Here is a 22,835-nt window from a genome sequence, read left to right as displayed (position 1 = left end):
CTAAGGGTGCTGAGCAAATTGAATGTGTGTGTGTGGACAGTACCTGGCCCAAGAGAAATATGCAAAACCTGTGGTAGTTGGTACTATTCCTTTTCTTTTTACTATTAATTTTTATTGGAGTATGGTTTGCTTTATATTGTTACCATTTCCACGTCTCCCCTTCCACAGATGAGGAAACTGAGGCTCAGGCAACACAATGTGCTTCTGAGTCCCAGAGACGTGAGTGGTGTGTCTGAACACCTCTGGCTCCAAAGTCCCAGTTTTTGTCCCCTTTTGGGATCCACCCAATCGCTACCCAGCCTTCCGCAAACCTGCCTGCTCTGATTTCCCTGGATGTCACATTCTATTTTCAAGGGGTGCCAAATCCTTCCTTGATTCAGAGGAGTCCGAGAGTCTGAACGTGAGAAATCTCACGTATACAGGTTAGAAGAGATACACAGAGCACAGGCAGAGATTTTACAAAACATGCCAGCGATACAAAATCACCATGGAAACCGGCGCCCGGGCCGATGCTACAGACTTACTCGCGACTCGCCTTCTCCTCTCCACTCAAGTCTGTTCGGAAAGAGGTAAAAATAGCGGCGCTGCCACTGGGTCAGGAAAGGGTTCCCCAGCTTCAGCATGTACCCGTGCACGATGCAGTCTCTTCCCAGGGCGTAATCTGGGGCACAGAACACAGCGGAGCGTTCAGCGGGGTCGCAAACAGAATGCCCGTAGGCTTCTCAGAAAAAAAGAAGGACACGCTTTCTGGAAAAAGAACAAGTTGCTATAAAGAGAACACTCTATAGAAATCATTACTTTCGCTTTCAAGCACACGAAAGAACAAGCTTCTTCAGCTCTCTACTCACATGTTAGGTGGCTGTTTCTCCATATTCTGATAAATTCAAGATGCTCCTCTATCGCTCTGGGAGGGTAAAAGCTTGTCTGCTAACTAGTTTTTTGATTAAGCAGGGTGACAACTGGGGAACAGACGCTGATTATACTGTGCCTAAAGCACCTTTACCTTTACATGACACTGGGGTTCTCCCTTTAACGGTCTATTAAAAAGAACAGCAGAGAGGCTTCTTTGTCCAAAGAAACCAAAGCAACACAAGGATCAAAACTATTCTTTCTTTCACTTAAGGTTGTAATTACCCTTCAAATATATGGTTATGTAGAGAGACCAAGCTAATTTGGGCTCATGCCAAGTTCTGATTATATTTTTACATTAAAGTATTGTCTCGAAAAAAAGGTCAATTTTAAGTAGCTTGCTTTGCCTTCCTTAGAGACTTTGGTGATCAAGCTAAAATCATTCATTCATTCATTCATTCATCACTCACTCAGTCATTCAGCTATGAAGGCAATGGATGAATAGGTGCTAGGCACAGTGGTGAATAAAAGAGACAAAAGTCCTCGCCTTCAGGGAGCTTACACTCTTAGTTGGAGATTCATGTAATAAATAAGCAAAACCCACGTTGTGTCACATGGACAAAAGCAGGAAGGGGATGAATGGAAGAGGGCATGGCCAGAGGAGGGTTCATGGTGATGAGGTATGGTTCACGGAGTTGCCAGTTTAATGGAAAAGGTGTCTGAACTTCTCAAGTATACTTAAAGTGTAAGTCTTCTATTTTTACTTCAGAGATCTAAGCCTAGACTATATTTTTGTGTAAGGGTGACCTCTGAGATAGTCAACCAAGACCTAGTTATATCAAAATTACTTCATATATTTGAAGATAAATTCATTGTTCTGCTAGATGTTCTAATTGCTGCTGCTGCTAAGTGACTTCAGTCGTGTCTGACTCCGTGCGACCCCATAGACGGCAGCCCACCAGGCTCCTCCGTCCCTGGGATTCTCCAGGCAAGAACACTGGAGTGGGTTGCCATTTCCTTCTCCAATGCATGAAAGTGAAAAGTGAAAGTGAAGTTGCTCAGTCGTGTCCGACTCTTAGCGACCCCATGGACTGCAGCCCACCAGGCTCCTCCGTCCATGGGATTTTCCAAGCAAGAGTACTGGAGTGGGGTGCAATTGCCTTCTCCGTGTTCCAATTGCAGCTCTAGTTAAAAGACTGCACTTCAACAATGTCATTAAGATGTGTATTTTTGTTTTCTGGGTCCAATCTGTCAAGATTCTAGTGACATCATGGGTCTCCCTTGAGGAACTACTGAGGCTGTAATTTCCTGTGTAAAATCCATTCTGGAAAACGTGGTCTAGAGTGATCTCAATGGGCCCACTTCTCTAAAGAACAGCTTAGAAATAAAGCCCCTTTCCCTGCAGAGTGGAGGTGAGCAAGGTTAAAGGGCTGTCATGCTCCTTTGGTGCAACTCAGGTGACTTTCAGCTAAGGAGTCATTCACCTGGGATGGAGGACACTTTTCTAAGTAGGTGATAAATCCTACTAGGAACCGCCGACAAGACCCAGGAACCCTGCATCAAGATGCCCCAACCAAAGCAAGCATAATTTGAAATGGTTTCTGATCATTCTTACTATATGTTAACCTCAGGAAGGTCTTTGCTTAGAAGTAAAACCAAAGATATCTTAATCACTAACCACAACAAGTTTAAATCCAAAATCCATTAAGTCTTAGAAAAATCAAGACTGCCAATATTTGGTGAATCAAAAATGACCAATGTATTTAATACTGGATGTGATGTACTGTCCTTTGGAAACCCTAGCAGGTCACTCAGATATGGCCAATAAAACTGTGGTTTGCTCACTCTTTAATGCCGTTTGTAATGTGTATACTCGTGTCTCTTGACAAGAAACATGTAATACTGAGTTCCGCACCACCCTTTTTGGGGCCCAGCAGAAAATGAAAATGCAGGTTCCTTGTTAAAAAATTATTAAGAACCTCAAGATGGTGCCAGCAGAGCATTAACCTGGGGGCGGGAGGGGGGTCCTAATGATACCACACAGGCAGGCCAGACGCCCATGAAGCTGGCCGTGTTCTCGACACCATCATGCTTACTCTTTAAAGGAAGAAAAGCTTCCAAATTGGCCCTAAAACACTCCAAGGTAAGAAGGCAAGAGTATTGACAGAATACTGCTGACAACCTCTATACATATTACATGTGCGTGGACTAAAGACTTTGAAATATCAAGAATATATATATTTACATGTGCATGTGTAACTGAATCACTGTGCTGTGTACCTGAAGCTAACACAACATTGAAAATCAACTATATTTCAATAAAAATTTAAAAATAAATAAAATAGATAAAGACAAACAACTCTGCAATATCATTTCATGCTGAACACTCCTCGGCCAGGTAAAATTCAAACAACCGATGGCATTCCCCTCCTTCTCCCACGGCTGGAAAGGACTTTATGACCCAGATACTGTTTTCTGCTTTACGAGAGATCTTGAAAATTCATTGCGTTAGAAATATCTTCAGACACACTGGCAATTTTACCTTCTTCGTGGCCAAGCTGCTTATTTTTAGCTCTCTTCCTGGCCTCGATTTTATCCGTGTCTGCATTTACTGCTTCATAAACTGTTTCCGCCACTTCCTGCTGCCAGCGCTCAGAGATCACCAGAGGGAAGTTCTTGTAGAGTTCTTGGTCGCAATCAAGAAGCTTGTTATTTTAAGAAATCAAGACATGTATGATTTGACATGCTTACAAAGGCAACAGATTCCAAAGCACGGTAACTGCGTGTGAGAAGATAATGAGGCGACAGGCTATAACCATTAGGAGACGACTTCTCAGCTGTCATAAACCTCTGCTGATGACCGTCGAGCAGTCAGGCATATACTATACAACACGGAAAACACAGCCAGTGTTTCATAAGGACCGCAAATGGAGTAGAACCTTTCAAAACTGCGAATCACTACCGTGTACAACTCTAAGCTATACAATATTGTACATCAACTATACTTCAATAAAGTTTTTCTAAAAAAAAGGAAAATAAAACAAGGACAATCCAACCACTGGGGCCCACCACAGCGATACGTGATACGGACACTCCACTCCCAGCCCCGTGTCAGTCAGGTTCAGGCCAGTCTTCTGCAGCATCCTTACTTCGTTTTTGCCAATGAAAAATTAACATGTACAGGGTTTTCTATAAAGTACTACAAGAATCTGGCAATAAAAGAAAATTTCAATTATAGTGAGGCTATTCTATTCGTGGGATTTCCCAGGTGGCGATAAAGCTAAAGAATCCATCAGCCAATGCAGGAGATGCAAGAGATGCGAGTCTGATCCCCGGGTCGGGAAGATCCCTTGGAGAAGGAAATGGCAACCACTCTAGTATTCTTGCCTGGGAAATCCCAAGGACAGAGGAGCCTGGTGGGCTACAGTCCATGGGGTCACAAGGAGTTGGACATGACTAAGGGACTGAGCACGCACACACTTTTTATTTGTAAAGACAGGAAAACAGAACTGTATGGTTTTAGAGACATCAACAAGGGAGAACCCAGGAGGGCTCTCTGCTCTGTACCCACCCTCCATTAATCTGGAAAGTGAGAAATACAAAAAGGTCAACCAGGCTGAATTTACTGTTCAGCCCACGAACCTTCCAACGAATCCACGTTGAACAGCAGGATTAATCTCAAGACACGTGGAAAGTTTAGGCAACTTGGCCTTTTAGAGGCACTACAATAAAAATTACACTTAATGACAGCATCTCTCTGCCAAACTATTAATCAGAATTCTTCATTCTACCTCCTAAATGAGGCTGTGCTCTGAAAGCAAGCTGAGAAAATACTTCTTCAGATCTGAGTTACAGTTTTGTGGCAGAAAGACAAGCAACCCTATTGATAGAAAATAATAGGCCTGTCTCTCAAAAGCACAGCTCTTTCTAGAAGCTTGACTCGCTCATTCCCTTGCTTGAGAGGTGAGTACAGGAGAGAGATTACTATAGGCAAGTCACTTAGAAGGAAAATGGAAAAAGACTGAGGGTGAGGCTCTGGCCCACAGGCCTTTGGCGTATCCCTGAACCGCTGGGAGAACCTGCATCCAGGTCCCAACGGGGATGCTCCCCACCTGCCCTTATTGACCTGTTACCCCAAAGTGAAGATTCTGAGGGCAAAATGTGTACCCGTTTCCCTTTCTGCTTTCTTCAGATGCCCAAACCAAGCCGGGTGCTGACCTTTTGGGTGTCCTGAGTGTGAACACATGTGTGTGTGTGTGTGTGTGTAGGGGAGTGTCAGAGCACCAAGGCTAGGCAAGCACCCCGTGATAACACTGGGACAGATTCTGGAGTCTGGCAAAAGTGAAAATACCCTCCTTTCCCAAGCAGCTGCTCCGAAATGGATGCCTCTGCTTTATGTATAAAGGGTTCCAGCTCCTGTAAGGCCAGAGAGCCTTGGTCTTTATGACTCAGCCTATGTGAAAAACGCACCAAACAAAGCCCAAAAGTGAGCTGTTTTTCCTTAAAGACGATGCGCTATTTTGGCTGCTTTTTAAGAGACACAGCCTTCTCAGCTCTGGCTCAGGAAGAAGCGAAACCAGCACAACAGGAGGTGTTAGCGCACCTGCCGGGAGGCGGACACAGGTGACCAACTCCAGAGGAGGCCTGGCAATGAAACCGCTCGCTTCATGGGGGAGAAAACCAGCACTCCCGAGGTTCCCGCAACAGCCCCGGCTCACTCTACTAATAAGTGTGGATCTGAGCCCAGGGTGTCTGACTCTAAAGGCCAGACTACAGCTGAGAAAACCAAAAGCATGAAAATCCCCTCTGAATATTAAAAATTTCATGGGCTCCCATGGGATATTCACTTTCTTTTTAGTGTCCTTTGCTGGAGAGAAGCATGTCTGATGACAAAACTCTTCTGTGACAGCAGTGATCCTTTGAGATAACTCTGTAAAGGGGCTGCTTCCAAAACTGCAGGGTGCTAGTTAAACCCCGACAAGTCCTGTCGTACAGGCCACAGGAGATGCTGAGCCTCTGGGCAGTGGTCAGCTGTCATCCCCAGGGGAGCCAAGGCTCCAACCAGGGAAGCGGCCGTGGCCCTCTCCGCTGTGCTGCTCCTGAGCTCCTCCGCCACGCTCCATCCTGAGAAACTGATCCCGCGAGCACACCAATCACATTTACAGCTGGCTGCCTGGTCGGAAAGACCAGGGAGCTGACACAAGGCCAGGAACGCAGGCCGCTAAGGACATGGTGGTGGGGCGGGGGGCGGCTCTCAGAGGGTTGGGGTGGTGGCGGGGGGAGGCTCTGGGGGAAGCTGAGAAAGTGGGAGCAGTGAGAACTTGACACGCAGTGGCACGCTTTGACTCAGCAGCCGAAAGAGGGCGACTGTGTCTCGTGACTCACCATCTCTAAATATGCCCTTGTCTACTTGGAAAACAATGATAGGAACCAGAGTTTGAAAAATGCAGAGGATGCTATATGTACAAAAAACACTGATTATTTCACTTTGGACTGACAAGTGTGAAATGAATCATGCTGTTTGCCCTTTTCATCCTAACACAGAGAGACTGGGAAATTTGGGAGAATTAAGACGGCTGGCTCTCTGGCCTGAGGCCAGGTAATGTTTGCCATCACATGGTTGTTTTTCCCGCTTCATAATATATCTGAGTTTTCTATCAACCACCAATCTATCCAAATCAATAACAATGTGACTATTTTTCAGTTTATCAAACATGAAATGGGTGGTCAAACAAAGCTCTCCTACAGGACGTCCATGATGGTCCAGTGGTTAAAAATTCACCTTCCAATGCAGAGGATGCAGGTTCCATCCCTGGTCTGGGAACTGAAATCCCACACGCCATGGTGCTACTGAGCCCACACACTGCTAACTAGAGAGAAGCCTGTATGCTGCAACTAAGATCTGACTAAATAAACTAATTTTTAAAAAAAGCTTTTGTAGTCTCTAATTCAGGTCTTGATCTCTTCTACATTCATCAAACATGTGGATATTCATTTGTAAGTTATAGTCCAACACAAACATGGCAGTACTAAGACAGTTATGAAGTCTGATTTCCAAAGAAAGGAAAAGAAAATCCCCCTCCCCAAAGCAAGGCTCACAAGTGTACCTTGATGCCTTTGGTATCCTCTTCATCAAATGAGCCGATGTCAAAGGCGTCGGCTGCATTGACTTCCCCTCGGGGAGGGATCAAGGGTGGAGGGTACTGGAAGAGCCAGAGAAGAAGGGTTCGGTTACCAGGCGACCGGGCCCTGGGCCCAGCCTGCTATCCTATAAAGAGTTCGCCGTGAAAGGCGTCAAGGTGCCAGTCTGGGTAGCACTCATTCAAGCTCACACAATCAGTACATGGTCCACAATGGCCCCCAAAGGAGATGCACCCTCCACAATCCAGTTGCTAGAGGCTGAACGCCTGCAACAGGGCAAGAGAGGGTATCCCACACCCACAAATGCCCCGAGGCTGATGCTGACCAAACCAGAGCCCGGACTCTACGTCTAAACAGGCGGGACTAACAGAGCATCAGTCCTCAAGTGAGTCTGTACACAGATGAGCCCAAAGCTGATCATCAACATTGAGAAAAAGAAAAACAACTTTAATTTGGGGTGTTTTCCTGTATCAGAGAGAACATTAAAAAATATCTTACAATAAGCCAAGGGGCTCATGCTGCTACCCAGTCATGGTAATTCTTAAATTATGTGGGGCTGGGCTTGAAAGTGTCTGTAAGTATATGACGTTTCCTGCATATTTTTTACATATAAACAAAGAGGAAGAAGTGGTCCCAAAGGGAATGAGCTAGGAGGCAGTGCTTGGATAGAGGAGCAAGAAGCTGGGCTGCAGATGAAGAACTGGGGAACTCTGGGGACAGAGCCGGAATGCAGAGCTGCAGACAACGATGCAGCTGGAGGGAGCATCGGGGGTGGTACCGGGGCGGGGTCCCAGAGAGTACCTTCTGCAGGTAGACGTGCTGCCAGTCGATGCCTCTGAAGAAGTCGTGCGTTTTTAGCTCCTGTGCGCTGCAGGAGAGACAGAATCACAGAGGCAGTAAGTCTGCATTCGGAAAACTAAGAAATGGTTCGCAAATGTCATCTCCTGTTAAGGACACACAGCAACAACTATTTCCAGTTCTTTAAGACAGCAGGTAAAATATGCTTCTTTCCAAGCACCCAGGAAACACTGCGATGCTTAGAAACACTGCACGCTGAGCCTAGGAAGATGATCCCATATGATCATTTACAGGGGCTGCTCACCCCAGCCTAAGATAACCTACGGTTTTTGCAGACTATCTCTGTGTACCTGTAATCGTGAGAACAAATTTAACTAAGAATTGAGTTAGAGCGATCTACGCGTTGAAGAGGTTTACAGCAAAGGTCTACAAGTCCTGATAGATAGATAACAGAGATCAAAGCAACAAGTACTAATTTCAAAGCAAACTAAACATCTAATAGAATGGTCCATGCTAAACCCCTTCATAAACTGAAGAAAACATTTTTTCCAAAGAGCACTGCTGCTGAAGCTCAGTTCACACGGAACAGAAGGAGCTGCAGACTCTGAGGAACACAGACCCGTGAAGACACACGGCTCCTACTGATGCTCCCCCACCCACCCCAAACTGGAATGGCAGATTCTGGATACACTGAAAGGAACCGTACTGCTTTCTGGGGGGAGATGCTGAAACGCAGAAGTGTCGGCCTACCTGCCTCCATGGCAGCCGAGGCGCTTACTGACATCTCGCTGAAGCAGGCCTTCCAGAAGGGACTTGAGCTCAGGGGAGAAGACGTCTGGAAGTTCCACGTTCTTGGGGTGGAAGAAGGGGGACACGCCTTCAAAAACGCATCTGTGGCAACAGTGCCGTCACCCTCGACCAGATTTGAAGGCCATTTCTTCCATAAGGATAGTGTTAAAGAAAACTACAGATACCTCACAAGCTAACACTGACTCTATAAAGAAACCCAGGGTGGCCGCTCATCACTTCCAGGGTCCATCGGCAGGCTGGAGCCAGAAGAATTGGGTCTCCTCGCTCTTCTGCATCCCAGTCATTTTGACTTTTTTTTCTTTAGTTTTGGTCTTGATTTTTCCGTATCTTTCTCTTATTGTCTGTTAGCAAATCTTGTTATCTGCCTTGGCATCTATTTCCATTATTTTAAGAAAGCATTTTCTTATACTAGTTGTAATAGAATGAGATAGGAAAATTATAATGAGAATAAAAACGGTTTTTGACTTTCTTACCATGGTGAGAGTCATTCGGTCTATCTCATGCTTATCTTTGGTTTTATGTTGTCTGAAAGGGCTGTGACTGTAGAAACAAAGAAAATTATATTACTAGATGGTTTTGGGTAACAGCAAATACTGCTGACTAATATTTGAACAATTATGTTCTGCCACTGCTCATTCAAAACTGCAGGAACACAAAAGCCATAAACAAAGACCATTTCCAGAGGAAACCTGATGATCAGGTTGACAGTCAGACGTATTAGGTCCTGAATGAGCAAGGCTGATGTTTACTTCAACTCTTGATACTCAAGTCAATGAAGTCATGCTACCAGAATAAACTTTAGCAAATACATTCCAAATGACAATTTAAAATATCACTTGGAAAAAAAATCAGCCAACAGGTTTTTATGAAAATGAAAGTCATACACATGACATCTGTCACATCAGTGTTTGAGATAATAGTAACGTTCATACAGTTTTTTTTAGAAAAAATGGATGAGTCCCTCAAACAATGGAAAGAGCTGCCATTGAACCAAAATACAAAATGAAGACACTTTCCTGCCCCAGAACCCAGTAATTTTAAGAAATTCATTCCTTTGGTGATAAGAGATACAAACCAACCCTGTGCTCCCAGACCCTCCAGGGTTCTGAGAACTGCTCACTCATGTTCTAACTTACAAACGGCTCCAGATCTAAGAGTCAGAAACCCCGGGCTCACGCTGTGACTTGGCTATTGGCTGCAAGTCATTCATGGAAACCTCGTCTCAGTCTCTTCATCTGTGCGTGGCATAACGCCACAAGCATCACCAGAACGGTGAAAGGAACGACTAAAATAATGCGTACACCAGCGGCTGAGACAACGGAGGACACGGCGGGCAACCGATAGGCATATGTGACCAATGAATCTAACTTTACAAAATAAACGTCTCCTTGTAAAGACACTATTCTCACTCTTGATTGTGTTTTTAAAGTGCTGAAGCTAAAGTTAATCTTAGATATTGCTTATACACGGACTCTGAAATACGCACAAATGAACTTATCTACGACACAGACACCAGCTCACAGACCTAGAGAACAGACCGGCCGTTGCCAAGGCGGAGGGGCTGGGGAGAGGGGAGGACTGGGAGCCTGGCATTAACAGCTGCAAACTCCTGTGTACAGAATGGGTGAACAAGGTCCCGCTGCACAGCACAGGAACAACCAATATCCCACGACAAACCATAATGGAAAAGAGCAGGAAAAACACACGTAAAACTGAATCACTTTGCTGTACAGTAGAAATTAGCACAACACTATAAATCAACGATGCTTCAATAAAATATTTTTTAAAACAAAGATGCTCCGAGCATTAAAAGAGACCAGTAAACGTACAAACTAGGAAACCGTGGCCTTATTCACTTACTTGAAAATTAAAGAAGGGACATACGCGATAGGGTTTCCTGGTGGTAAAGACATGCCTGTTAAACGACCAGTCCTACGGATTTATTTGGGCCTTCCCTGGAGGCTCAGACAGTAAAGAATCTGCCTGCAGTGCAGGAGACCCTGGTTCTAACCCTGGGTTGGGAAGATCTCCTGAGGAAGAGAATGGCAGCATTCTTGCCTGGAGAATTCCATGGACAGAGGAGTCTGCTGGGCTACAGTCCACAGGGTTGTGAAGAATCAGATACGCCTGGGCAACTAACACTTTGACTTTTCACTTTCATAGGTTTATTTATAAGGCATATAAACCATAAGCTGAGGCAAGATATTACAAAAGAGTTCTATAAAACAGAATAGGATGTTGAATACATAACTCAGTGTGATTTAGAAAAAAAAACTAATTAAAACTGCACCCACCCTTGCAATCCACTTACTGCTCTGAATTAGGTGAACTACGCACCGCACCATCTCTTGAAGAGATGATTCCACTTTAGAGTATTTATTATTTAAATATTTCAGTTTTCATTTTGCACGAGAGGGGGCACTGTAACGCTTATTTTCTTTCTTATGCGATGAAAAACACATTAATTTCCATCTCTTGAAAGCTTTCATTTGGGGGGGGGAATCTAAATAAGGTGAATCAGTAAACATGCGTTAATTTTTCAAACAGATTTTGGTTGGAAATATTCTTTGCACCCTAAATGTTTCCAAGGAGAAAAAAAATGTAAAATTACTGCAATTAAAAAGCAAACGGGATAGAATAACAAATAATGTTACTTATGAGACATTATAATTTCTGAAAACTTGACTTGTATCACTTTCTTTTTCAGATTTATTTTTGGCAGTGCTGGGCCTTTGCTGCTGGGTGGACTTTCTCCAGTTGCGGTGAGCCGGGGCCACTCTAGTCTCGACGAGCGGGGGCCACTCTCTTCATTGCAGTGCGTGGGCTTCTCACTGAGCGGCTTTCTCCAGTTGCGGTGAGCGGGGGCCCGCTCTCCACTTGTGATGGGCGGGGCCACTCTCCACTTGTGACGGGCGGGGCCACTGTCTTCATCGCGGTGCGCGGGCTTCTCTCCGCAGCGGCTTCTCTTGCTGTGGAGCACGGGCTCTAAATGCGTGGGCTTAGTTGCCGCGGTGCATGTGGATCTTAGTTCCTTGACCAGGGATTGAACGTGTGTCCCCTGCAGCCAAATTCTTAACCCCTGGACCATCAGGTAAGCTCTGGCTTGTATCACTCTTGTATGCAAAACACACAGAGATGTGAACATGTTCATGGTTCAAGAGAAAAGGAATACAGACAGCAGTGCTTACTAAGCCCTCAGTCCGTCTGCATGACACGACCGTTGCCACTCCCCAGGGGAGTGCCTTCACATGTAAAAGAGGATGTGGGAAGGTCTCCCCTGTTTGGCAAATCCTCCTGCTCTGGCTCCTGCGTGAAAAGCTGCTCTTGACCCTTGTGCGATGCCGGAAGCAGAGGGCTGTGCCCCACACTTGCAGAGAAGGACGGCTATGTTCTGACAGGGATGCTCTGTGCTAAATTTAAAAACTCTTTCATGAGACCCAAGGGAGGGCTTTGCGAGGGGACTGGAGTTAAAGTTAGTGGTGCCAAAAACATTCCCAGCACATGCGCACGGTCGCTACAAACCCTGTTTGATAAATATAGCTCTCTGTGTCTGACTCAATAAGAGACGATCGGAAATGCTTGTCGGCTCTCAGGCTCTGGGGTGTCGTGTGGAGAGGGTTTGGTCTTTCAAGGCCTGATGCGCATCTGTTTCCAATGGCTTCTTGATTATTCTTTGTGAACAAAACCCAAGATTCCATTTCTGTTTTGGAAAATGTTAAAGAAAACCTCCGATAGTAATGATCTCCATTCTGAGGGAGGCACGTGGGGCCCACAGATCCTGTGTGATCACAGCTGCTCCCAGACGCAGCCGCTTTAAATAGGAGATGGTAACGGGTCTGTCAACAGCTTGCGACACCAGCCAAGCCCTCATGCAACATTCGGGCTGCATCGAAGGACGTTGTGGAAACAGGATTCGCATGTGCAGTGGTCAGATGTGGCTTTGGAATTACAAGAGAGAGTGTGAGAGCTGCGAATTTCCCCCAGATGAGTTGGGAAATCGTTCAAGACATGACAAACGATGGGGAAACATACAGAGACACACACACGACACATCATATTCACAGTGAAACCGGAGCTCAGAAACAATCCATTTATAAACACAAGTGATTAAAAAGTCTTACATCAAAAATTAATTTTAGAATACCGAAAAGACGGCATGCAACATCAAATGTGAGTTTTGAACCTAAGCCAACAGCTGCCAAAATATTTATAAACATTCCTTTTTTCCCGAGAGGAACAAACTCAGTAACCTCACACAAAGCTCTGCTCTCCCCAGACCACCCCCGGGGCTCTCTCCTCGTGTCTGACAATCAGTGGGGACAAGTTTAAGATCAAGGCTGTGGTCACACCAATTCTTTCTCTTAACAGATATCTAAACTAAACTCTAGCTCGAGGATCGTGACCACAATTCTACATATTTGCAACATCTTTGTACACGGATGCTCTCCCATATCTGACAGTCAGCTGAAGTGGAAACAGTGACCCCACCCAACACATGGTCCAGGGACTCAAACACATTCTCCAGCTTCAACAGCATCCTCACATCCAGGTTCCTACTTGCACCCTGTGGAATCCTTCGAGGGCGTCACGACAGAATGAGAGGTGCAGAGAAATGTTTCAGCCAAGGTGATGGGGCACACTGGTCAGTGCGGGAAGTATCTGATCACAGAAAACAGAAGCAAAAAGACCCTTGGTGACCCCTGATCACCATCACTGCACAGACACGGGAAGGATGGGAAGAGACTGGTCTGCTGTGGAGTTCCTCCTCCTCAGCTGCGTGACCCTTCGTGGGGGCAGTGGGGGTGTCCTCTGCAGCACCCCTGGCCTCGACCTGCCAGATACCAGAAGGAGCCCCTCCCCTAGTTGGCACCACCAAAAATGTCCCCAAGCGTTGCCAGGAGCTCCTGGGGTTGAGGACGAGAGCTGGGGAGGGCCCGGCACGGCGTCTGGTTTGCTCCGTGAGGACTGCCCCTGCTGCAGCTTCAGTGTGACTACCAGAAGCACTGCGCCCAGCTCTCTGAAGCTGTCCACGTGAGACGCCATTTCTAGCTGCCACCATTCTCATCTCTTGTCATCCATCCATCCCATCCCCACTACCATCCTCTGGACGTCTTCCTGTCGGCCTAGACTCCCCTCCACAGGGGTCACATCAACTGCGATGCTTTAACCAAACCTGATCAAGGACGTCACAGAGGAAGTAGCACCTTCCAACTCAGTCCCACAGACCTGAACCGTGACCAAGGAAGACGGAATTCACTTTTTCAGCCACAAATACATTGTTGGCATAGAATTAACGACTAGATCTATCCTTAAATCTTATAAAAACAGGAATATATGCCAGACTGTCCCTAGTCCATACGTGTGGACATTATCATAGACAAAACAACAACATTAGACAGAAATCAATAAACAAAGCCCTAAACCAAGGCTCTGCCATATTTCACAACCGACTTTCACATCTTGAGTTCACACACAACAGTTTTGCTGTTGTGCAGTTTTTTTAAATTGTCTCATGATTCTGTAACTGTGGCTTCTGACCTCTGACTGCTCCCCTCACAACCAGAGGAGACCTGAGTGAAGACAGTGTGTTTGGATGCGCTCACCGCGCACGCAGGGACCCCGCCGGCCGGGGAAACTTCTCGGGTGGAAAGCGGTTTTCTCTGGTCTGCTTTGCAGAAACTCTCTAATTAGGTCAGCTAGTCTGATTACATGAATTAAGGCCCTCCAGGCTCCACAAACACAATAATTCAATTAAGAACCAACAGGACCTGAGTCTCTGAGCAGTAATATAATTTCAGTTCCCAAGTGAGGCAGTGAGCAGAGAACAACTAGATTACCCGAGTCCTGGGGAAGCAGCCATGGTGCCTGGAACCTGGTCTGGGGGGAAGACAGGGAATCCAGCTTCTTTCCAGATTGTGTTAAATAACAACTTATGGAAAAACATGAACAAACTTTTTGGCCAACCCAATATAAGAAGAACATGCTGTGATGCTCAGTAAGGCTTTCCGGGAAAAATGTGGCCAGTTGAGTAAACTACCAGGCCTGTGTGTTCACAGGGGAAATGTAACAGGGAGAATCCTGACCAGGAAATTTTAATATAAACTGCTTTTTTGTGGTACCTCTATGAATGGAGAATAATCAAAAACACATCGTAAACACTTACACTCTATTAAAATTGACTCAAGACTCTTAAAACTAATGGAATGTTAACATAATTTGTAAATGTTCAATGTGAGAACATATCTCGAGAGCACTTTCACTCCATCCTCTTTCCACTGTATTTCATCATCTCTGGCAGTTTACACCGAAGGGACAAGTATAGCACAAGTGAAGAGCACAGAATTGCACAATTTTATCTTTATGTTTTTAAAAACTGCAAATTTCAGCATGTTCACAAACAAATGCGCACTTTTAACACAGGTTCACTTTGGGTCTTCACCCTCTTGTGTAAGAAATGCTTTAAGCTCACAAGACAATCATGAGTAATTCATTTCTAGGGAAAAGAAATTCTCCTACCCTCTTCAATTATCTATATTTAAAAATAGCATTCATTCCCCAAATAAGGCGTAACAATGGAAACAGTCCAACACAGTCTTATTTTACGTCTAAACGTGCTGGAATTTCTTCCTGGAGTGGGACAAAAATACCCAAAGCTTACGGGAAGGAAACTCATTTTTACGGGCAGAAAGAGCTGTGAGCATTGCCTGGATCACTGTGTGGCTTGAAGATCGCTATGTGATCTATACAGATACTAGCACCTAATAACACATAAACATTTCTTATCCTGACCCAAGGGCACGCCGCGGTTGAGGGACTCAAGGGACACATGCCACTCACCCTCTCAGAAGTTTGAAAAGCATACAGCCCAGGGAGAACCAGTCGGCACTGCTGTCGTAGGCGGTCCCCTTCTGCAGAACTTCGGGCGCCATGTACCCGTGGGTGCCCCTGGGGAGAAGAAGGGCGCATGCAGTCAGCAGTGTGTTCCCGTTCACAGACTGTTCCAGCTCGCCCAGAGGCCAGGGCGCCATTCATCAAACAGCAGCGAGGCCAAACAAGGGGGAGGGGACACCGGCGCTTCCATCACGCTTCCATCGGGTGCTTGGCGAACACCCAATAGGAAGACGATCTTTCCTTCATTAAAATAGGAATGAATATTAATAAATTACCATATGAGATAAACGTGAGCCATGTGCATGCTCTGGGCATGCTCCACGGTCTGGGAGGTGAGATCTGAATCTTGTGAGCCTTCCCCACTACAGCAAGGGGGAGCCAAGGGTCTCCTGCCCACTGGAGAGCTTTTGTGTAGAGACATGTGTGGCTGGGGAGGTGGTGATCAACGGGTGACCACACCGCAGTGTTCCGGACCTGGAAGCGATGGGGACAGGTTAGTGCCCATCCCCATCTGTGAGGACAGGTGACCAAACTGCAACACCCTGGACTTGAAGTGATGGGATCGGGCACTCCTGTGAGGACAGGTGACCGCACTGCAGCACTCTGCATCTGGAAGCAATGAGGACAGGTTAGCCTGTCCCCATCTGTGAGGACAGGTGATCTGTGAGGACAGGTGACCGCACTGCAGCGCTCTGCATCTGGAAGCAATGAGGACAGGTTAGCCTGTCCCCATCTGTGAGGACAGGTGATCTGTGAGGACAGGTGACCGCACCGCAGCGCTCTGCATCTGGAAGCAATGAGGACAGGTTAGCCTGTTCCCATCTGTGAGGACAGGTGACCGCACCGCAGCACTCTGGATCTGGAAGCAATGAGGACAGGTTAGCCCATCCCCATCTGTGAGGACAGGTGACCGCACCACAGCACTCTGCATCTGGAAGCAATGAGGACAGGTTAGCCTGTCCCCATCTGTGAGGACAGGTGACCACACTGCAACACTCTGGACCTGAAGTGATGGGATCGGGCACTCCTGTGAGGACAGGTGACTGCACCGCAGCACTCTGCATCTGGAAGCAATGAGGACAGGTTAGCCTGTCCCCATCTGTGAGGACAGGTGACCGCACCGCAGCACTCTGGACCTGAAAGTGATGGGATTGGGCACTCTTGTGAGGCGCCACCCCCTGTGCTTAGGACTGGGGTTTGCACAGGCGTCCATGGCGGCCCCCACCCCTCCAGAGTCTCGGTGCTCCCCAAGTGGTGGCAGGGAAGCTGACAGGTATGGAGACAGAGAAATCCCAGGTCTGAAGAGCTGCCGACGGGTCAAAGGACCCAGCTCAGCAAACGTGCAGATGGTTTCGGGAAGCTGAGGAAAGCCACCTGGGAGCACAGCCGCTTTCACATAACACATTCCATCTGCAACTCAAAGTCCTCTGCTGCCCCGAAGTGTGAGCACACCCCACTCCCAGAGCGAGAGGGGGGGCACGTGGGAGACTCTCAGAGGTGTGGGCTCCAAAGGGCTCCCCAAAAGCTATTATCTGCAGCTGCATTCCCATCCGTCATCAATTTCCTTCACTGATAGAATGGGTGATGACGTGACACCTTCACGCCGCAGAACACGCGTGGGATGGGCTCAGGGCAGCGCAGGCACTTGAAAAGAACCCCTTGGGTTCTTATAAGCATTTCTAACTTGCTTATGCTCAGTTTCCTTGAGAATCTGCTCAGACAAGTGACCCTGGATTATTGATGACTCTGGCTCAACACTAGGACTGGTGTCTTCTCAGCCTCATAGTTCCACCTTGAAAGACTTTTCCGAACAGTGGAAATGGGCACCGGTCCATCCACCGGAAAAGCTCCGCCCCCTGCAATCCAAAGTCTGCCGGCGGGAGGTCAGCAAGCCACGCTATGAGGACATCAGAGATTTCCGTAAGGGGCATCCAAGCCATTTTCTGGGAAGGCTTAATTTCAGTGTGGCCAGGAAAACCTTGGTGGCTTTATAACCTGTAGTTCTCGGGATCAAAACCCAGTCCTGGGATGGGAAGACCTCGACAAGGAGACCTACATGGGGTTAGTGCACATCACGCCTCCGGGTGGACACTGCACACAAAGCAAAGCACTGGGCCGCCTGCCATGTGGTTTCCAGCCCCCTGCCACTCGGCAGCACCCGAGGCTGCCTGCGCTTCCCACTGCTGGTCTGTGCTGTCCACGCTGAGAGAACACCTGACTGCGCTTCCCACTGCCGGTCTGTGCTGTCCGTGCTGAAAGAACACCTGAGCATTTGAAGGCATGGCCGCCTGCCATGTGGTTTCCAGCTCCCTGCCACTCGGCAGCACCCAAGGCTGCCTGCGCTTCCCACTGCCGGTCTGTGCTGTCCACGCTGAGAGAACACCTGACTGTGCTTCCCACTGCCGGTCTGTGCTGTCCGCGCTGAAAGAACACCTGAGCATTTGAAGGCATGGCCGCCTGCCATGTGGTTTCCAGCCCCCTGCCACTCGGCAGCACCCGAGGCTGCCTGCGCTTCCCACTGCCGGTCTGTGCTGTCCACGCTGAAAGAACACCTGAGCGAGAGTTGCATTCTTGAAGAAAATCAGCTGGGACTCAGTGAGTCGCTGACGATCTGCTCGATTCCACAATCAGAGTTCTCCTGTGTCGTCTGGTGGCTGCTCCACGGTTCACTTTTAGTTTCTGAGAATCCAACTCCATCATTAAAAGGATGGAGTCGGGGTCAAGATGGGGAACTGACCACAATGCTGCTCTGCCAGCATCAGATGGAGTCCTGGGATCACACCTACCGCTTTGAAAAGACCCGAGAAGCCCAGTTGAGGGTGAGAGTCTGGCCACAACCCTTTAATCTAGTACCAGGTCCATCCTCTCAAAGCCTCGGGGAGTTCAAACGAGTGTAGGGAGCTCGAGCCTTAGAGCCGGACAGAACTGGATTTTAATTCAAGCCCCACGACCTGCCAGGCCTGTGACTTTGCTCAAGTTCCTTAGTTTCTTGGAACCTCAGATTCCACCCCATAAAAAGTCGATGATTACATCCATGCCCTATGTGGGCTTCTAAAGAGCCTCTTGATGGAAGTCTTGAAAGAGGAGAGTGAAAAAGTTGGCTTAAAACTCAACACTACAAAAACAAAGATCATAGCATCCGGTCCCATCACTTTATGGCAAATAGATAGGGAAACAATGGAAACAGTGACAGACTTTATTTTCTTGGGCTCCAAAATCACTGCAGATGGTGACTGCAGCCACAAAATTAAAAGACGCTTGCTCCTTGGAAGAAAAGCTATGACAAACCTAGACAGCATATAAAAAGCAGAGACATGACTTTGCCGACAAAGATCTGTATAGTTAAAGCTATGGTTTTTTTCAATAGTCATGTATGTATGTGAGAGCCGGACCACAGAGAAAGCTGAGCACCAAAGAATTGATGCTTTTGAACTGTGGTGTTGGAAAAGACTCTTGAGAGTCTCTTGGACTGCAAGGAGATCCAACCAGTTCATCCTAAAGGAAATCCTGAATATTCATTGGAAGGACTGATGCTGAAGCTGAGGCTCCAATACTTTGGCCACCTGATGCGAAGAACTTACTCATTGGAAAAGACCATGATGCTGGGAAAGATTGAAGGCAGGAGGAGAAGAGGGTGGCAGAGGATGAGATGGTTGGATGACATCACTGACTTGACTGACATGAGTTTGAGCAAGCTCTGGAAGTTGGTGATCAACAGGGAAGCCTGGTGTGCTGCAGTCCATGGGGTTGCAAAGAGTTGGACACGACTGAGCAACTGAACTGAACAGAACCGAATGAAGACACTAATAACAACATATTCAGGCCGCCAGCCATGTGTTCCTGGGACAGCCAATGCTCCACTCACAGCATGAATGCTGTCCCCACACCAGTCACTTCCTGGACAGTCCCCTGGGCAGCTGTTCTGGGAGGTCAGGGAGCCCGTCTGCCTCAGCCCCGCAGCACCGCCAGCACCGGGCACACAGCCAGCGTCAACTAGACCCTTACTATGTGCAGGAGGTGACCGCACGCTCACAACCGTCACATGCAGCGAGCAGCACTGTGACGGGCTCTTTGCAGAGGAGAAAAACGAGGCTGGTGCCACGTGGAAGGATTCAAACCCACACCTGTCTCCAAAGCCTCGGTTCTCCGCCTCCTCCACCTAAAAACATACTTCTTCATTGAGCGTTTCTCTTCTTTAAGTAGCGACCTCAGTATCGTCATTTAAACATGGAAGCCAAGCTTCCCGACAGGGTCGGTAGGTTGAACCCTTAATGGATGCGGTTCAGATAACACAACAGACCACCTTTCAGGCCTGGCATGTGAATTACAGTAAGACGTGAGCGAGGCCCTATAAGGGAATGAGTAACCCTGCTTCTGAAAGTTAATTCCTTTGGGAGATTAACTCTTATGAGCTCTTGGGTTCATATTCAGTTGTGACTACCCTAAATTGAAGAAATTAGCATATCAAATAGCTGTGGCATTAAAAATTCAAATGACTCTCTTAAAAATGTGTGATGAACTCCCTGGGAGAGGCTGATATATCCAACCCCAGGTTCTGGCCTCATAATTGTCAAGTGCTGGCAAAATGCTAAGGCTTTTATCACCCTGTCCCACATTCTGCAGGAAGGGAGAGACATCTTTACAGAAACGGCACTAATTGCCATTAATATCTGATCAGAGCTTTAAATGGCAATTCTGATTTAATGCAGCCCCTCGTAAAGTAATGCAGTTTTAGAACCATTTTACTTCTAGTCTCACACACACAACAAAGGATTTATAGTTTATTTTCTGCATGGATGCATGAAACAAGACCCCTGGGAGTTACTTCAAGACCATTCAACACAGCGATGATGCACAATAAGATAGAATGTTAAGAGACTCACTGCTGAGACTGACATACTGAAGAAGAAAATAATTGAGGGAATTTTTTCCACAAACTGCACACCTGTCCATACCTTCTACACAGATAAACTGACACCAAATAAACAAGAATGAAAACCAGTACATATTCTGTTCTGCCTCTGTTGAGCCCCAGGCAGCCACTACACGCCTGCTGACACTGCAACGGCCTCAGGTTCAGGCAAGTGCTCAGGACGCTGTCAGCATGTGTGGAGAAAGCGCAGCCGCCACTAGAAGCCGTTCAGGGTCCACCGAGGCGGGGGCAGGGATGGCCAAGGGCAGGGGCTTCCGGCAGCTTCCTCTGCATGGAGGACGGATGTAATATTGAAATCTAACAACAGAATCTGCGTGAAAAGTTAGAACTGCAAGTAGAGGATTCTTTTAATTAAAAAAAGAATCCTAATTTTTTTTTTTTTTTTTAAAAAAAAAAAAAAGGAAATGTTTTGAAAAAGAAGGAGAGAGAGGATGGAGAGAGAAGCTTGACTTCTGGGCCTTCCCTGGAAAGTTCTATGCAGTTGCCTGTGCCCCTTCTTTGGCACATAAGCTGTCACGGTCTACTATGACCGCTGCCCGGAAGATGAAGAGCGTGAGGGTCACAGAGCCCGCGCGGACTCGGCTCTGTTGTGAAGGCCCCCATCCCGCCCTCAGCCTCCCTGTCCCAGGCAGCTAACACTGTGATCCCCTGCGAGCCCTCAGAATGGTGAAAGCAAGCACCCCACCCCACTGCTCTCCTCTCCCTCTGACCCAGCATCATCACATGTTGGAAACTACTGCAGACAAGAGAAAACTGGGAGAACAAACGACCATGTTGGGGTCTGAGTGAGAAAGTGAGTCGAACTAGGAAACGACAGTGAACAGTCAATGTGACTACTCACACGCTCGCGTGCGGCTTCTTTTTGGAAAAATCGCAGGCAAGACCAAGGTCTGATATCCTCACATGTCCGTGCTCATCCAGGAGGATATTGGCGGGCTAAAATGAAAGAGAAGGTGATTTCTGTGAGTCCCCAAGGCGTCCCGAGGCTTGGAGAACTTCCACAGTCACAGGCACTTGCTATCATTATTTTATCACAGTTCATTCCTACACATGAATTCTAGTATTAATTACATCATCACCTGCAAGTGCGGCATGAGACTGACAATGACACCTTTCATGTTATCGATAACTTCAGCAGGAGAGTGGCAAGGAGGGATGGAGAAGAGTCTACTCATTTGGCAACGGAACACAGGGCAGGTAACACAGGAGGGTCACCACCACAGTTCATCGCTGTTACAGTACTTCCCTTTCACGCAAGAACCGCAGTCCATCCGGAATGGGGTGTCTCCCCACAAAGGGAGTGAGTCCATTGGCTCCTCAGCCTCTGTGAACCACTAGGCTTTGAACCGTGGAACACAGCACAGAAAGCAATCTTGTAACAATGTACAAAGTGATGACCTAGGAAATCAAAACATTCCACGGTGCCACACTAATCCTGATAAACGTCATTTCGCTTTATTAGGAGAGAATCTATGGAGGGCCTTACCAAATGACCAGATATGATTTTGACCACAACTCTGCTGAAATGTATCCATTAAGATTAGATTTAGTCTGCATGATCATGGAAAATGAAACTCCCCTCCCTAATATACACTGAATTACAGTCATCTTGGTATTTTTCTGCTGGAGATCAACTATTGTTTTGCTCGAAATAAAAACAATGGCATGCCATTATAAAACTGAAGCATGAATAATCATGAGTAACTAGAATTAAGTTTGAATAGAAATTAGATAATACCACTGCCTACTAAATAGTTTAGAAAACAGAAATACCACATCAAGATGATTCGAGACCAGTTACAGATTTAAATTAAAATGTATTACAATGGCGCTTCATGGGCTTTCGGCATGCATTTTATTCTTCTGCAAAACTCACCATGAGGAAATAAAATGTCATGTGCCAACCAGGGTCTAATTATTTCTAATTTGATGAAAATACATTTTTTTTTTTTTTGTCTTCTTTATGCTCCTATGAAGGCTATGGGAGTAATTCTTTAGCTTTGCAGGAGGCTTTGAAAGTTACAAAGTACTTCGTGGAAAAAAAATAATATGCTCAACTGTGAAATACACCATTTCGGATTCTTAGGAGGTAACCTCTTTTAGAAGCCAATCAAAACACATGAGCTCCTTAGAGAAGGGGGCATTATCGGTACACTTGATGTGGTTAACTCGCTTTCAGTTTGAGAAGGAATTGGAGAGAGGAGGCAAACAGGCTTCTCCGCAGGTTTCGCATCCTCCGGAAGCTGCCACGCCTATCACATTTCTTCTCACCGTTATTTATACCTTTATGTGCCTGCATGATCATCTCTATAATTTGTCACGGTCCCTTTCATCTGCTCCCCCACCTTCATTCTGCTGGCTACATGAATATCACCTCGGAAGTACCAAGCAAACCACCAACTCCCTCTCTCGT

At 46.8% G+C, this 22,835-nt stretch overlaps 1 protein-coding gene across 4 annotated transcripts in view; it reads right to left on the bottom strand.

The window, feature by feature from the left end:
* Positions 1–22,835, bottom strand: part of GRK3 (G protein-coupled receptor kinase 3) — a 122,195-nt gene that overhangs the window by 9,594 nt on the left and 89,766 nt on the right. For all 4 annotated transcript variants that reach the window (XM_019977648.2, XM_019977647.2, XM_070769755.1 and 1 more), the window contains 8 exons: positions 21,264–21,358; positions 15,436–15,543; positions 9,072–9,138; positions 8,539–8,639; positions 7,792–7,858; positions 6,957–7,052; positions 3,392–3,554; positions 525–661 (listed from right to left, as the gene is read on the bottom strand). In XM_019977648.2, coding sequence (XP_019833207.2) covers positions 525–661; positions 3,392–3,554; positions 6,957–7,052; positions 7,792–7,858; positions 8,539–8,639; positions 9,072–9,138; positions 15,436–15,543; positions 21,264–21,358 — 834 coding nt within the window. The remainder of the gene's footprint in view (positions 1–524; positions 662–3,391; positions 3,555–6,956; positions 7,053–7,791; positions 7,859–8,538; positions 8,640–9,071; positions 9,139–15,435; positions 15,544–21,263; positions 21,359–22,835) is intronic.

Source organism: Bos indicus, chromosome 17 (assembly GCF_029378745.1).
Source record: "Bos indicus isolate NIAB-ARS_2022 breed Sahiwal x Tharparkar chromosome 17, NIAB-ARS_B.indTharparkar_mat_pri_1.0, whole genome shotgun sequence".
Taxonomy (NCBI): Eukaryota; Metazoa; Chordata; class Mammalia; order Artiodactyla; family Bovidae; genus Bos; species Bos indicus.
Note: the sequence above shows the minus strand (reverse complement) of the source record. Positions and strands in the feature narration are given on the sequence as shown.